Genomic DNA, 15053 nt, shown 5'->3' with positions numbered 1-15053 from the left:
TGCTGAACTCCCGTTTCCCCGAGACTTCTCGCCCTGCCGAATTCTCGCGTGAATACCGTCTTCGCATTGAGCGCTGCCCAGGTTCTCACTTTCCGTCATGGCGCTGAAGGTGGCAACAGCCGCTGGTGGCGCTGCGAAGGCAGTGCTCAGTCCAGCTCTCCTCTGCCGTCCTTGGGAGGTGAGTAGGAAATGGTCCGCAATACAGCAGCGTTCAGTGGGGGACCTCGCACCTCTTTAAGACCGGGAGAGGGGTAGCCACTCTGGGAGCAGCCTGGATTTCGATTGGCTGCGGGCCCTAGGAGGGGGCGGGGAGAGGGCTGCAAGCCGGGGTTCATTGGCCACATCTAGCTGTCGGTCAAGAAATTGGTCGACGTTGGTCACGGTCTGGCTCTCCTTGGGGTCTGTTGACTGCTGACGGGCTCCCGAAGGCTCGAGGGGCGTGGGGGTGGACCGCGGGGGCCGGGTGTCCCCTACTGTCCTTGTGTACGCTCTTCTGAAGAGGTCATGTGTCCGGGCCTGTCTTGCCCTTACCACCAAGGCTGGTGTCCTCTTCCCGGATTCGGTACCTCCTCGGGTTTCCCTTTCTTGGATCGCTTTGTCACCTGTCGTAGTGGAGGTGGTAAAATTACACTTCACCAATGACTACTGACCCCTTTAATATTGTTGCATTCTTAAGTCCCAGGATCCCCCCTCCCCAAGCTCCTGGACACTTGATTTTAACCTAAAGGCCAACTCGCGATCTCAAGCACTTGTAGTGACAGTGAAGCAAGATTGAGACTGGAGGCAGCTGGGGCTTTGCTTCCTTGGTTCTCTCTTTGGGGTCTTAGCTAGTGTGGCTCCTGTTTAGTACTGCTTAGTAGCAGGAAGCGAACCGTAGCCCTGGGGGATAAAAGATATGACCTCCAGGCCTTGCTCTCTGACCGCACAGCATGGCCTTAGGCCAATTCCCTTCTCTCGAGGCCGGGTTTCCCCTCTTATCCAGTAAAGGTAGGGGACTTCATGTTCTCAAAAGTATCCTGCCAACTCACCTTTCAGAACGCCATGTGTTTGTCATGTTTCTCCCCTCTGTTCTCTGAGGGAGACTATGTGCTTTAGGAAATTCTGTTTAAAATACTGACTTCTGAGCCAACCAGACAGCTCAACAGGCCCCTGCTGCCAAACCTTGCTACTTGAGTTTGATCCCTGGAACTCTTGTAAAGTGCAAGGAGAGAAGCAACTCCACAGAATGTCTTCTGATCTACACACACACACCATGGTATATGTGCCTATACACAGTAAGAAATAATAAATAAAATACTAACTTCCAGGTTGCTGATGATAGACTAGCAGCATGTAGAGGATTACCAAGAGGCCCCACATGGCTCTGGCAACTAGGCTGGCTCCTATATGCTTTTGATGAAGATCTTTCTCCCTAAATGTGTGCATGCCTTTGTTGGGATAGGAATAGGTGGCAGTGAATGGCTGGTAGCCAGTCAGGGCTCTGTCCTAAGAGTGATTGTCCTCCTATGGGAACCCTTATAGAAGAACCCCAGATCTTAAGTCCTATTGGCTGACACTTCCTGGGAAAACATGCTACTGCTATTGGTACTTGGCCAATAGAAACATGCCTAAGAAAGAAGCCTTAGAAAGATGGGGAGTGTAGAAGTGCGTCAGCAGGAACACATACCACCCTGGACCCTTTGTCTTTCTTCAGGCTATCAAAGGAGTGTTGGCTGAGTGAGTGGCTTATCACATCTCAACCTGCCTCATACTGGACTTCTTTGGTAGCTTTACTGTGCAATCTGGACTTGTGTGGCAGAGCTTTATAGCCACCTAAAGAAACTACCTGTGGGGCTGGAGAGATGACTCGATGGTTAAAAGCACTGACTGCACTTGCAGAGGACCCAGGTTTGAGTCCCAGCACCCACATAATGGCTAACCACTGTCTATAACTCTGATTCCAGGAGATCTGATGCTCTCTCCTGTCCTCCGTGGGCATTGTACAACACATGTTCACTTACATCCACGTAGGTAAAACACTCATACATGTAAAATAAAAATAATTTAGAAAAAAGGAAACAGGCTGGAGAGATGGCTCAGCAGTTAAGAACACTGGCTGTTCTTGCAGAAGACCTGGGTTCGAATCCCAGTGCCCACATGGCAGCTAACAACTGTCTGTAACTCCAGTTCCAGAGGATCCAACAGCCTCTTCTGTCCTTCGTGGCATTGCATAACACGGGTGTACTTATCTACATGCAGACAACACACGCATACACTAAAAATAATAAATAAAATATTTTTTTTTAAAAAAAGGAAAATTCCTGCATTTGTACAGAGCAAGGTTGGAGAAGTCTGGGTCTCGAGAGTTCTGGGACTATGGACAGAGGCAGCTGTGGGACAGGTTCAACCCTGGTCGTGCTGTTGTTGCTGTCTATGGGCAGGGCTGCAGAGACTGAGCCACGCCTAGTACAGGCCCTTAGAAGGCTGGCTCATTACCATCACTGAAGCCCAGCAAAATTAACTTCTGGGAGCTACAGAAATCAGCCTTGCTTCTCCCCAAAACAGTAATTTTGAAATCCAGCTGAGAGGCTGGTAGACTCAAGGATAGTATGAACCTCTTGTTGCATAAACTTTCCATTAGTCAAATGAAGTCAGTGCCTCTATTCAACAGATTGATTTACCACCCCTCCTCTTTTTCCTTTTTTGAGGGAGTCTCATGTAGCCCAGTCTGGCCTCGAATTCACTGCATATCTGAGGATGATCTTAAACTTGTGATCCTCAGGCTGGGTGTGGTGGTGCACGCCTTTAATCCTAGCACTTGGGAGGCAGATGAAGGTGGATGGCTGTGAGTGTGAAACTCACTGGTCTACATAGTGAGTTCCAGGCCAGCTGGGACTACAGGGAGACCCTGTCTCAAAAAAAACCCAAAACAACAACAACAACAAAACACCCTTCTGATCTTCTTGCCTCTACTTCCTAGGTCCTAAGATTACAGGTATGTGCTACCGTGTCTGGCTTCTATTCCATGGGTTTCTAATGCAGACATGAAACCATTTCAAGAGTAGCAGATAGTCAATTTTGATTGAGCTCTCCTTCGTCTCTATCTGCTTCTTTGCTTTCTTTTTTTCAATGTTTATTTATTTATTTATTTATTTTTAAAGGGTTGAGTGTTTTGTCTTTATAAGTGCACCTGTCTCATGCAATGCCCATGGCGACCAGAAGAGTATGTTGGATTCAAATCCCCTGGAACCAGAGTCACAGGCAGTTATTAGCGATCATGTGGGTGCTGGGAACCAAACCCAGGTCTTCTCTAAGAGCAGCTAGTGTTCTTAACCACTGAGTCATCTGTCCAGCCCCTGCTTCTTTGTTTTGTAATGTGTTCATTCACATAGGAAATGTTCTTGCAATCCCAGCTCTAGGCCAGGCACTGTGCTTGGCCTTGGAGCAACAGTAGAGCATGAGACAGACTTGTACTCTGCTCTCAGGACCTGGGAAGAAAGCAAGGCAGTGGTGATCAGGTAGGGAGCTATCTCTTAGATGGGGGGTGTGGGGGAAGCTAGAGCTTAACACTCTTAGGACATCAGGGAAGGCTCCTAGGAAGAAGCACTATCTGTGCTACCTTCTGTAAGCTTGTATGGAGAGCTTACAGATACTGCATCCAGATACTGACAAGTGCTAGAAAGACAACAAAGAAGTCCCAAGTGTGCCTTTGGCTATGTATCTAGCCACATAGATCAGTGAGGAACCCTTGGGGCTCTGGTCCTTGTGGTCAACCTTGGGCCATTGAGTGGCATTCCTGCATTGCTAGTGCCTGGGCAGCTGGGTCCCTTGTAACTGTGGGTCAGGGGTCCTGGGTAGGGAATAGTCAGATTCTGCCTAGGCCTCCTGTTTTTTTGGTAGAATGACGTTGGCTCTTTAGAAAATGGCCATGATGCCTCTGCATTTGGCTGTACTGCTACTGCCTGGTGAGTGACAAGGAGAACTTTGACTCTGCTACTGCTGCCTGGGGAGTGTTCTTAAGTGGGGCCCAACAGGGAAGGGAGGAAAACTTCTGTGGAGCCGAGGACACAGCCTCTCCCTCCAGAGCAGTGGGTTACTTCTTAGCACCTGGTCCATTTGGCCCGGACAGCTTTTGCTCTGAAGATGTCAGACATGTCATCAGCATGGCAAATGTGACATGTCATCGGGGTGTTGGGAACATTCAACATCAATTCAGGCCATACCACAAAGCAGCTTGTAATTCCTGTCAAAGCTGCCCTAGAGGTTGGTGTGTCATCAGTCTTCCAGAAATGGCTGTGTTTTTCTAGGCATTTGGTTTTGATTTCTGTTCAGAAGGACTGTTACACACGGGTGATAGTGATTATCCCAGGGCAGTGGAATGCTGTCTTGTCTTTACTTCCCCATTTGCTTTTATTGTAGTGACCATGTGCTGGGTTGGTGACTTGTTGAGATTTCCCTTTTGTACCATGTTTAGTTTGCCATCTTTCCTTCTGACACATGTAGTGATTTGCCAAAAGAAGATCAAAAGCGAAAACAAAAGTAAGCTAAGGACACACAATTTTTAATATGCTGAACAATGAGAGAAATAAAGTGTTGAAACAAACTTCGGTACTCCTTTGGGACAGTTGTTGGGAATGGAGGCTTTGGAGTATTTTGGGCACATGGTGAACTGTTGTTTACTGATGGCCAGTTCCTGTTCTCCCACCAGGCTAGCTCTCGCCAACTTGACTTGTGTGGCTAGACAACTAACATTGGCATCTGGGTTCTCTTTGGCAGGTTCTGGGTGCCCATGAGGTCCCCCGGAGGAGCATCTCCTCAGTAAGTACCTGCTTGGTTGCCCATGTGCAAGTGCACACGTACATGTGAGCAAATAGGGGGGAATACATGTATTTACATGTACGTACGCACATGTGTGTGTAATGTGTATCCATGAGACTGTGTGCACACACTGTATGCACATGTGCATGCACATGTGCTTGTGTATCTTTGCTCCCTGGCCCTCCTGTTCTTCCCTCTGAGGCGCAATCTCCAGAGGTCACTCACACCTTGCCTTTCTGAGTTGTGCTAGCAGCGTCCTCAGGGAAAAGACCACAGTTCCCTGGTCACAGCCTTGTTCTCCAACCTTGGCTGATCCGTGTCTTCTTCCTTTCTGTCTTCCCTCTAGCAACAAACAATTGTGAGTATTCTCCTCTGTACTAGATTTGAGGGGTTCTTAGTTAATTTGGGGTTAACCCAAGTCCAGGTGGCTTGGGGGGCTGCTGCTGACCAGGGAGCCCCAGAACAGTAGCCCTGTCTTTGCTGGCCTATGGGGTTGATGATGGTGGGAAGAAGGGAACTGGCTTAAGCCAGTGGTCACTGACCCACGTTGCGTATGGGGATGGCCAAAGGCTTACCTTCACCCTTTCCTTCCTTCAGCCTCCGTCTGCTAAGTATGGTGGGCGGCACACTGTGACTATGATTCCAGGAGACGGCATTGGACCAGAGCTCATGCTGCATGTTAAGTCTGTGTTCAGGTATGGAGATTCTGGGCCTACCTCCCCTTGTCTTTGTCTCGAGACATGGTTGTGCTCCATTCCCTGCTGGAAGCCCCTAAAAACTTTTTGTCAAGAAGTGAGCTGGGCATGGTGGCACATGCCTTTAATCCCAGCACTTGGGAGGTGGAGGGAGGTGGTTCGCTGAGATCAAGGCCAGCCTGATCTACATAACAAGTTCCAGGTCAGCTGTGGTTACAGGTAGACCCTGTTTCAAAAAGACTGGAAAAAAAAAAGTACAGTGAGCCCAGAAGCCTACCAGCTGGCACTTTCCCCAAGTGCCCAGTGTGGTGCTGGTGGGAAGGCCTGCCTATAAACCTAGGCCTTGCATCCCAGTGCCTTGCATCCTGTCAGGTTGACCTGGGCATGGAAGGTAGCACCAGTCTTGCTAACAGTGCATTGTGATCCTCTTGCTTGGCATGGGTGGACTCAGTTCTCTCTTAGCTAGAGCCAGGTCAAAGTGAGTGAGCAGCAGCAGGGGAGAGACTTGTGCAGGCTTCAGAAGGAGGCATGGGAGGTCTTACTTAGGCCAGCCTCTAATCTGGCTCTACCCCAGGCATGCATGTGTGCCAGTGGACTTTGAAGAGGTACATGTGAGTTCCAATGCCGATGAGGAAGACATCCGAAATGCTATCATGGCCATCCGCCGGAACCGTGTGGCCCTTAAGGGTGAGTTCAGGGGTCAGGTTGGGGTGGTATGCATGATTGGTTCTGCTTCTGAACTGACTCTTGTGGGGGCTTTATGGTTCCAATTTCGGGATTTTTCTGGTTATGAAGACTCTTATGCTTAGAGTCTGGGGAGAGGCTTCTGTGGGCCTGTTGACCCTATGACTCTCTTATCTCAGTGGCAGTAGCCTAGGTGAGCCTGCTCAGTGGCAGGGCTTCCCTCCCTCTTCCTTCAGTGAGGCAGGCCTCTGTTGGGTCTGCTTTGACCCGTGGTCTTTCTTCATAAGCCAAATGTCAGAGGTGCAGTTCTGACCTTCCGCCTGCTGCCTTGGCTCCTGGCAAAGCCACGGATATTACAGTTACAGATGAGGATTCCAGCAGTCCTTCCTGCAGTGTGCCTTGGTTGAGTCCACATCCTTAAACACCCAATCATTCTATGAATTTCAGTCCATCCTCTGCTGTGGGTGAGAAATGTGTGAATAGCAATAAACCCAGGTAGAGCCCTAGGTGTTGGCAACAGGTGGGTCACAGGGTACCATAAATACTCTGGGTGAAGTCAGTCTAGGTAGGGGACAGCTAGGGGCACAGGTAGTCGTGATGGGCTGCCATGAAAGGCCTTTCTCCTTGGCACTGTCTAAGCACCTCCCAGGAGCTACTGCCCTATTGGCCTCACAGAGCCTCTGCTTCCCTTCTGGGTGCCTGGGCCAATGGACAGGCTCCAAACAAGCTATGACCTAGTTGGGGACTTTTTCAGGCAGCTACCACCTGCCCCTGAGCTGGGTGCCATGGGTAGCACCTCAGTTTGGGGCCTGGCAGTAACCCTGACCAAGATCACCTTGTTGGCACTAGCCTGGCCAGTCAGCTTACTCATAAACAAGAGTGATACTTCTGTGGAGCTAGGGAGAGCTTGGGCAGTGAGTGGCAGGGTCTCCCATTCAGATGCCAACCATATTTATTAATTTGTTTAGTAAATACAGAGTACCTACTATGTGCCAGGTGCTTTTCTAAGTCCTTGAAACTCTTCAGTAACACACACACACACACACACACACACACACACACACACCTGCTTTCATGAAGCTCACCTTTGGTGCACATTCTCTGGGCCAGGAAAGGGGATATGGAAGTGCAGCTGAGTCCAGGGAACCCTTCTTCAGCCTGCCTATCTTGTTTTTGTCTTGCAGGCAACATTGAAACAAACCATAACCTGCCACCGTCCCACAAATCCCGAAACAACATCCTTCGGTGAGAACTATGTGCACAGGGTGGCCAAGGTGGGAAGGCCAGAGTGGGCTGTGGCAAAATTCATGACCCTGGTCAGCCACTAGTCAGAACCAACTTGTCTTTCTCCCTGTCACCCTCCCAGCACCAGCCTAGACCTCTATGCCAACGTCATCCACTGTAAGAGCCTGCCAGGAGTGGTGACCCGGCACAAGGACATAGACATCCTCATTGTACGGGAAAACACAGAGGGCGAGTACAGCAGCCTGGAGCATGAGGTAGGTAAAGCTATGTGACCATCTTGGGTAGGTCAGAATGATTCGGCCAGGGTCAGAGTTGAGGGGAGAGCTTCAGGAAGGAGGAAAAGGTGCCCCACCCTTAAAGGGCCAGAAAAGGTAGATATACTTAGTGATATAGGGCTGCATCCCTTGGTGGTCCCATCAGGCCCCTTACTTGTACCCTGGCCCCTTCTCAGAGCGTGGCAGGAGTGGTGGAGAGCTTGAAGATCATCACCAAGGCCAAATCCCTGCGCATTGCTGAATATGCTTTCAAGCTGGCCCAGGAGAGTGGGCGTAAGAAAGTAACAGCTGTGCACAAGGCCAACATCATGTATGTCTCCCCCACATCCTCCTGCCTACTTTGAGCAGCCCCAAAGCAGCTGGAAGGGCCTGCTCAGGTCTACCCGCAGGGTCTCAGGGTTTAGAATATTAGAGGCTGTGCTAAGGTCTTGTTGCCCCTGAGGCTCTATGACTTCATCTCAGTTCATCCTTAGAAGAGGTGGGCTAGATGGGATTATGCCTGTTCTCTGGATGGGTGCAGGTTATAAGTTAATCTTCAGGGTTCCATGGCCCTCTGCACACCCCAGCTCTCCAGCTGACTGTAGCTGATGTCCTATACCCCACCTCCCCTAGGAAACTGGGTGATGGGCTCTTCCTCCAGTGCTGCAGGGAGGTAGCAGCTGGCTACCCCCAAATCACCTTTGACAGCATGATTGTGGACAACACCACAATGCAGGTAATCAGCCCACCTGGCTCCATAGCCTTCCACCTGCCTTTGGTGTTCATGACTTCTGCAACTCAGCCCGCTCCTTACCTCACAGCTGGTATCCCGGCCCCAGCAGTTTGATGTCATGGTGATGCCCAATCTCTATGGCAACATTGTCAACAATGTCTGTGCAGGGCTGGTAGGAGGCCCGGGACTTGTGGCTGGTGCCAACTATGGCCATGTGTATGCGGTGTTTGAGACGGTGAGTGGCCAGGTGCAGCCCTGCTGTCTCTTTCTCTTTAGGCAACCTTATTGAGTTGTAATTCATAGCCCACAGTGGTGTGCACTTGTTGGGACTATTTAAAACTAAAGATTTCTGGCACCCTGTAAGGAAACCTGGACCCATGAGCATTACTATTCCCTTTCCCAGGCCCTGGCTTACCCTCATGTGCTGTATCTGGGATGTGCCTCTGATGGAAATAACATATGAGTAGAGTCCATTTGCCCTGCATTCTTACATTTTTCCATCTACCCTCCTGCCTTTTCCAGGCTACAAGGAACACAGGCAAAAGTATTGCCAATAAGAACATCGCTAACCCCACTGCCACACTGCTAGCAAGTTGCATGATGCTAGACCACCTCAAGTAAGTGGTGTCCTGATACCTCACCATGAACCCTCTGGCCAGCCCCTAGGCCCTGAGGACCAAAGACTGACTCTCTCACCCTCTAGGCTCCACTCTTATGCCACCTCCATCCGCAAAGCCGTCTTGGCGTCCATGGACAATGAAAATGTGAGGCTTCTTTTGTTCCCTCCCAGCCCCACCTCAAGTCGCCCCTCCTCTAGCCCATTGGTTAACCAGCCCTTTGGGCTGCAGACAGTGACCAGCACTGGCTGTGGCCTGTAAGGGGAGGGTAGTATCAGGTGGGGTAGGGCTTGTGGGCCTTAGCTGGAACACTACCCCCCTGGTCGTAGCTCTAGGCTCTATCAACTGTAGGAGACAGTGGGCTGCCGTTGGGTGGGAGTAGTTAGCAGGCCTGGTGTGACCAAGCTCCCTGTCTTCCTACAGATGCACACCCCAGACATCGGAGGCCAGGGCACCACATCCCAAGCCATTCAGGATATCATCCGCCACATCCGCATCATCAGTGGCCGGGCTGTGGAGGCTTAGTCCTTCTGTAGCCATCTTCGTCTGTGCATAGACCCCACCTTATCACTCCAATGCTCCAGCCAGCTTAGTGGGCAGTCCCCAGAATAAACCTCCTTCTACCCCAGACATTGGTCATGTACTTCCCTCACTCCAGGACACTGGTGTTTCAGTTCACACTTTATTAAGAAACAGGCACACTTTCCCACTCAGGACCTTCTAGGAGGATCGTGGGCAAACAGGCTGAGATATGGGCCTGCCACAGGGGTAGGGGTGGGGTGTGAGCACACTAGCACCCAGTAGGGTGAGAGAGGAGCTCCCACAGGCTGGCGGGAATTGCCCCTCTTCCCTCAAGGCACTGAGAGCTGGGGCAAAGTCAGCATGGCCCATGCTGCCCACAGCTGTGGCAGAATCTAGGGATTGAGCCAGGGGTGCTGGAGGCAGTCTGCAGCACTGGCCCGCTTTTCAGGGATGTACTCCATCATGGGCAGCAGGAAGGCACTGAACTGCGTGGCCTGCTCCAGAGGCCACTCATACTTCTCCATGAGCACCTCATACAGGCCCCAGTGCTTGAGGTTGTGGATGTGCCGCAGCTCTCCTGGGAGCGGGCAGGCAGCATTAGGCTGTGTTACCAGGTTGGCTGACACCCAGTGTTCCCTGTGTCAGAATTTAAGGTTCCTGCCTTCCCCTCGCTCCCTACGCCATGTGGCTTGAGCCTACTTGGCTCCTACCTCTGCGGTTGAAGAACTCCCGGGAGTAGCGGCCTGAGAGGGCAAAGGCTGGGGGGATGTCTCCCAAAAGCTCCACAATGTGAGCAATGTGGTCTGTGGGAAGAGAGGAGGTTGGGGGTGGGTAGGCAGGCATTTGGAGGTCCCAAAACCAAGACCAGGACCTGCCTCCCCTACCCTCATCACGACTGTAATCTTCTCCAGAGTGAGGCTCAAACAGGTAGTCACCAGTGGCCAGCTCGAAGGCCTGGAGGGGAGGGGAGAGGTAAGGCTGTGGCAGGTAGCTGGCCCTTGGCATGGGGGCAGCCGGATGGGCATACCATGCATGCTGTGCTCCAGATGTCAGCTGGAGGGCCATACTCGGCACCGATCAGCACCTCCACAGCCCTGTACTGCCGAGTCTGAATGTCTTCAGTGAAGTGCTTATGCTGGAGGAAAAGGGAGCCCTGGGGACAGGAGCCTGGACCGAGGCTGGCCTACCCCCATAGCCCCTCTCCTGCCTCTGGCCCTCGCACCCAAGCTCCATGGATCCCCAGAATCCCAGGAGGGACTGGCTAGGTGAGGCTGGCCCCTTCATAGTGGCCCTTGCCCCTTGCCATGGCTGTAGTTCTGCTTGCCTGGCAAGACTCTGCTGCTTGGGGACAGCAAGAAGTAGTTCTTAGCTCTGCTCAAGGAGACTGATGGCTTTGAGTCCTAGAGCATGTCAGAGGCCTAGGATGGGGCTTCCCAAGACCCATCAGTTTGTCACCCCAAGGTGTTCCTCATACCACCCAGCACGCGTTGCCCAGGTCTGCAATCTTGATCTTGATTTTGTCTGCATTTTGGGGCTCCAGGGGGTTCACCAAGAGGTTGGAAGCACCAAATGGTGCTGAGGAAAGAAGAGGAGGAAGAGAGAATGATCTGGCTCAGCTCCCCCTGCCTTGCCTATCCACTACCCGCTGTTCTCCACACTTACTGCTAGGAGACAGGAGACCCCCAGTCTCATGCTGATTGGACGAGCCTGAGAGGATGGAGCAGGAGGCCGTGGAGAACAAGGAGCCTGAGAAGCCTGAGGTCTGCGAGCTGGGACTGAGGCTGCGGTCACGCCCGGGCGCAGGGGAGGAAGAGGCTGGAGAGGGGCCAGCCCTGGTGCCCCCAGGGTGACAGCCTGAAGAAGAGGTGGAGCCACTGCCTCCCTCTAGTCTTGAACTAGAGTCTGGGGAGATGGGGCAGAGCAATGTGTGAGCAGAGGCCCATAGCTCACGTGTGCTTGGTGGCCCAGTGCCCCCTCTGGCCCCTCACCCTCAGCCTGTACTGCAGCCTCCATGGCCTCCAACCTCTGCAAGTCCCGCAGCCGTTCTTCCAGCAGCCACTTCTGTTGTTTCCGTTTGCGCCGCATTTTCTTCCTCTTGTTTTTGGACAGCTTACCAGTCTGCCGCCAGAGTCAGGGTCACCCCCAGGTTCCCTGCCCAGCTCTGGACCTCAGGATCCCCATGGTGCCAGGCTACCACCCTCTGGCACACCATTTCCATGCCTCCCCTCCTATCCTATTCCCTAAAGCTTGGGTTTGGGGAGAGCCTGGTGAGTCTGCCCCAAACTGCTTCCTGTCCCCTCTCAGCCCCAGCTGAGATGGCCTATTAGGGGAAGGGAAAGTATCCTACTGAGGTGGTGGTGGACCCAGTGGCCACCAAGGGCACTTTGGGCCATGTGACTGATCCTCTATATCTCTCTCATCTGGGGCACCCAGCATTTTAGAAGTGCCACTGCAGGAGTGCGGGGGGTGGGGTGTGGAACAGGTGTGGCTGAGGAGGCATACTCTGAGGACATAGCTTCCAGCTGGCTTGGGTGGGAAGAGGAGACAGAAAAAGAGGGGGGGTTCACAACTTACCAAGATCTCCTGGGGGGCAGTGCTAACTGCGGGTGGAGGTTCAGGGAGAAAAAGAAATACTGATGGAGGCAGGGATTGAGGCCAAGAGGCCTGGAGCCAGTCCCCACAAGTGCTTTTGGTACCTGTGGAGCGGGACGGCGGAGCCCCTGACTGCTGCCACTCTGTGGCCTCAGCAGCCAGGCGCCTGATGTAGGCATCTCCAACACACAGCAAGATGTTTTCGGGCTTGATGTCCGTGTGGATGATCTTGCATTTGGTATGGAGGTAGTCCAGACCATGCAGCACCTGGGGAAAACTAGAACTGAACCCCAGCAGCCACACCCAGCCAAGCTGGACAGCCTGGGGCAGCACCTACCTACCTGCCTAACGATACTCTTAACACAGGGCACAGGCAGACCCTGGTAGTTGGACTTGATGATCCACTTGAGGAGCTGGTGGCCCAGGACTTCCAGCACCATGCACACATCTGGACCTGGAGTGAAGGGCAGCCAGTGGTACACTGCTGAGGCACACAGGCCTGCCTACCCTCTACCCTGGAGGAGCAGCAAGGCTCAGGCAGTGCAGAGGTTGAGGTCAGAGAAGCAGGGCTTGCCTTGGGCCATCCTGGTGGCTACCACTGTCTCAGAATATTATATTGTTCCTGTCACTGGCAGAATTGTGCCAGTTGGGGTGGTACATTTTGTGGTCATTCTAAAGACAGCCCTCTCACACCAGCCTCACTTTTCTGCCCAGTTATGCCAAAAAGCCTGAGAAGTAGCCCTTTGTATTTGGGAGTCACCAGTATCCATGGATAATCCCTGTCCACCTGATTACCTGTGCTCCCCCTCCCCAGAAACAAATGCCCAAGTCCCCTGTAAGGACTGAGCCCCATGATGCAGACCGGGGAGACTAAAGCCTCTTGGCCACTACACTGCAAAGGATACGGACTCCGTTAACCCCTGAGATCCTGAAGTCATCAATGAGCTGAACAATGGTCTCTCTTTTGGAGTCACTAGGGTCACTGTCCCGAACCTGGAACAAAAGCCAAGAGACCGCAGATAGCGCCAACCTGCTCCTCACTAGCGACGCTGTAAAGCACCCGGAAGCGCCTCTGGCTCCCTCTCTAACTCCAGCTGGGGCCCACTTGAAGAAAAGTCCACTGCTTCTCTCAGGCTCTGCCCTCTGGGTCCTCCCACTCCACACAGCCAGCTGGAGCCTGCCTCTCTAGGAGCCCCGCCCAGCTCTGCAGGGCCCCAGCAGGCCCTGCACCCACATTGCCAGGACTCAGGCAGTTCAGGGAGCTGGGAGCAGTAGGGGAGGCGCCTCACACATTTCAGGAGCTTGATCTCATCCACAGCTGTCTCCGTGTAATGCCCGGCGCTCTTCACCACTTTCAGGGCCACAAAGCGCTTGCGCCTGCAGTATAGAGACCCTCATGGGCTGCCAGACCTGGCTACACTCACGTGGTCATGGTGGTGGCCTCAACCAAGTCCAGGGGCAGATCCCAGCCACTCACTGAATATCCCAGCAGAGCCAAACGGTAGAGAAGTGGCCCCAGCCAAGCTTGCGTACCACGTGGTACCGCCCATTGAACAAGTCACCGATCCTCACTGGATAGTAGCCACCTGCCGAAAGGAGCCCACAGAGCAGAGTAGGACATCTCCTGTTTCTCAAGATAGCCCAGCCCTGCTGGTCATCTGGCCCACGTGGGCCCAACCAATGGGCACCATCTTCCTTTCAGACTGTCCTGAACCCCTGCAGTGGCAATCTCACTGACCACATGCAACCATGGCCAGGCCTTACCCTTACAGTAGTCCTTGGGGTCTTCCTGCTCCTCATCATCAGAACCCAAGAGGCCCTGGAGCAGCCGAGGTGCTGGTGTGGCTGGAGCTAGTTCAGAGCCTGAGGACTCAGGCCCACAAGAGACCTGAGAGCTGTGGGTGAAGAGGGAGGACTCAGGCAGTGAGCACACACAATGAACAGGGCCCCAGTTGCCCCAGCCTAGCCATACCTGCTGCTACTGCCACCACAATCCACACCACCACCACCACCTGCGCTGGCACTCATTTTGGTGTTGTAGTAGCCCAAAGCTCCAGTGCCCCAGGGCGGCTGCTCCTGTGAGGCCAAGCCGGGGCCTGTGCCGGAGGCCTGTGCCTTTATAGCCTCTGTCGCTGATCTCACCCGTCTTTATAAATAGCCTCCCAGCTGCTCAGCTGTGGGCAAGGTATGCAGCTCGGGGAGGGGGCAGAGTACGGATGGCAGCCCTGGAGAGCCCAGCCCCGAGACCTAGCCCATGTGTTTTACCCACACTCCAGGAGCAGAGGGTTCACCAGCTGGGGATGGAGCAGTGACTCAGTCTCTAGACTAATTCCCCACCAGCCAAGGATAGGGATGGAGTATCTGTGCCCCAGAGCTTTCAGGTTACCCCATGAAAGGATGTAGATGACATGGTGACCAGGTCCTTGGGCTGAGCTCTCTCCAAGTACTGTAGCGTGCTGGAAGCATTCTCGAACTTCCCACTTAGCCTACCTGAGTGTCCTTCTGGAGGTGACCTCTGCCACTTCCATTGGGTCCCCATTTCCTGCCCATTCTCAGCTCTCATTCCAGCTTGCTTTCAGGCTCACAGATCCCTAAGATAGATGAGAGCCCAAGTTTCTGCTGAATGAGGCTTTGTGAGGGATCAAGGGTGAGAGCTGAAGCAACTCATTCTTCTCGCCAGAGGCAATACCCCCCACCCCCCAATCACCACTGTGACTTGCAAGGCCTCTCTTAGCTCCAGGGCTATCTCTACTTGATCGTCTCCAACATTTGCAGGTGCCTGCTGTGGGCCAGTTCTGCTGTGTACACCAGGGAAACAAACATCGCACAAGCTGCCCATAAGCTGGGCGGTGACAGAAGGATCCTGTATATCCTGAGAAACCAGGAGAATTGAGTCCCCAGAAACATTCAAGGC

General features: G+C 53.0%; 2 protein-coding genes across 4 annotated transcripts; one reads left to right on the top strand and one right to left on the bottom strand.

Annotated features, from left to right (window-relative positions):
* The first annotated feature begins 23 nt into the window (after positions 1 to 23).
* Positions 24 to 9655, top strand: Idh3g (isocitrate dehydrogenase (NAD(+)) 3 gamma). 2 transcript variants are annotated; one of them, XM_008829548.3, is made up of 13 exons: positions 24 to 178; positions 4756 to 4797; positions 5144 to 5155; positions 5395 to 5492; positions 6067 to 6179; positions 7361 to 7421; positions 7543 to 7675; positions 7873 to 8006; positions 8309 to 8411; positions 8497 to 8643; positions 8931 to 9025; positions 9112 to 9172; positions 9449 to 9655. In XM_008829548.3, exons 1-13 carry the CDS (start codon positions 98 to 100, stop codon positions 9548 to 9550), a joined length of 1182 nt encoding a protein of 393 aa, XP_008827770.1. In that variant the 5' UTR covers positions 24 to 97; the 3' UTR covers positions 9551 to 9655. The 2 variants fall into 2 exon arrangements, with proteins under 2 accessions (XP_008827770.1, XP_029417695.1); XM_029561835.1 differs by lacking the exon at positions 5144 to 5155 and having other exon boundaries at positions 27 to 178.
* A 34-nt stretch (positions 9656 to 9689) lies between these two features.
* Srpk3 (SRSF protein kinase 3) lies at positions 9690 to 14726 on the bottom strand. Of its 2 annotated transcripts, none has more exons than XM_029561834.1 (15): positions 14630 to 14726; positions 13904 to 14034; positions 13617 to 13725; positions 13429 to 13516; positions 13045 to 13132; positions 12481 to 12587; positions 12244 to 12406; positions 12122 to 12147; positions 11536 to 11665; positions 11210 to 11449; positions 11022 to 11122; positions 10575 to 10682; positions 10432 to 10501; positions 10258 to 10350; positions 9690 to 10124 (listed from the first exon to the last, which is right to left on the bottom strand). In XM_029561834.1, exons 1-15 carry the CDS (start codon positions 14665 to 14667, stop codon positions 9940 to 9942), a joined length of 1677 nt encoding a protein of 558 aa, XP_029417694.1. In that variant the 5' UTR covers positions 14668 to 14726; the 3' UTR covers positions 9690 to 9939. The 2 variants fall into 2 exon arrangements, with proteins under 2 accessions (XP_029417694.1, XP_008827774.1); XM_008829552.2 differs by lacking the exon at positions 14630 to 14726 and adding an exon at positions 14112 to 14248 and having other exon boundaries at positions 9694 to 10124.
* Between the last annotated feature and the right edge of the window lie 327 nt (positions 14727 to 15053).

The sequence above is a fragment of the Nannospalax galili genome, unplaced genomic scaffold, assembly GCF_000622305.1.
Source record: "Nannospalax galili isolate Female #2095 unplaced genomic scaffold, S.galili_v1.0 scaffold513, whole genome shotgun sequence".
NCBI lineage: Eukaryota > Metazoa > Chordata > Mammalia > Rodentia > Spalacidae > Nannospalax > Nannospalax galili.
Note: the sequence above shows the minus strand (reverse complement) of the source record. Positions and strands in the feature narration are given on the sequence as shown.

Bases quoted from the DNA above. Each gene is read 5' to 3' on its own strand.
- Idh3g (XM_008829548.3), top strand. From the start codon at position 98: ATGGCGCTGAAGGTGGCAACAGCCGCTGGTGGCGCTGCGAAGGCAGTG. The intron at 6,180-7,360 runs GTGAGTTCAGGG...TTTGTCTTGCAG, and splicing joins GAACCGTGTGGCCCTTAAGG to GCAACATTGAAACAAACCAT. The intron at 7,422-7,542 runs GTGAGAACTATG...TCACCCTCCCAG, and splicing joins TCCCGAAACAACATCCTTCG to CACCAGCCTAGACCTCTATG.
- Srpk3 (XM_008829552.2), bottom strand. From the start codon at position 14,167: ATGAGTGCCAGCGCAGGTGGTGGTGGTGGTGTGGATTGTGGTGGCAGT. The intron at 10,683-11,021 runs GTATGAGGAACA...CTTTTCCTCCAG, and splicing joins TGGGCAACGCGTGCTGGGTG to CATAAGCACTTCACTGAAGA. The intron at 10,351-10,431 runs GTAGGGGAGGCA...CTCTTCCCACAG, and splicing joins AGATTACAGTCGTGATGAGG to ACCACATTGCTCACATTGTG.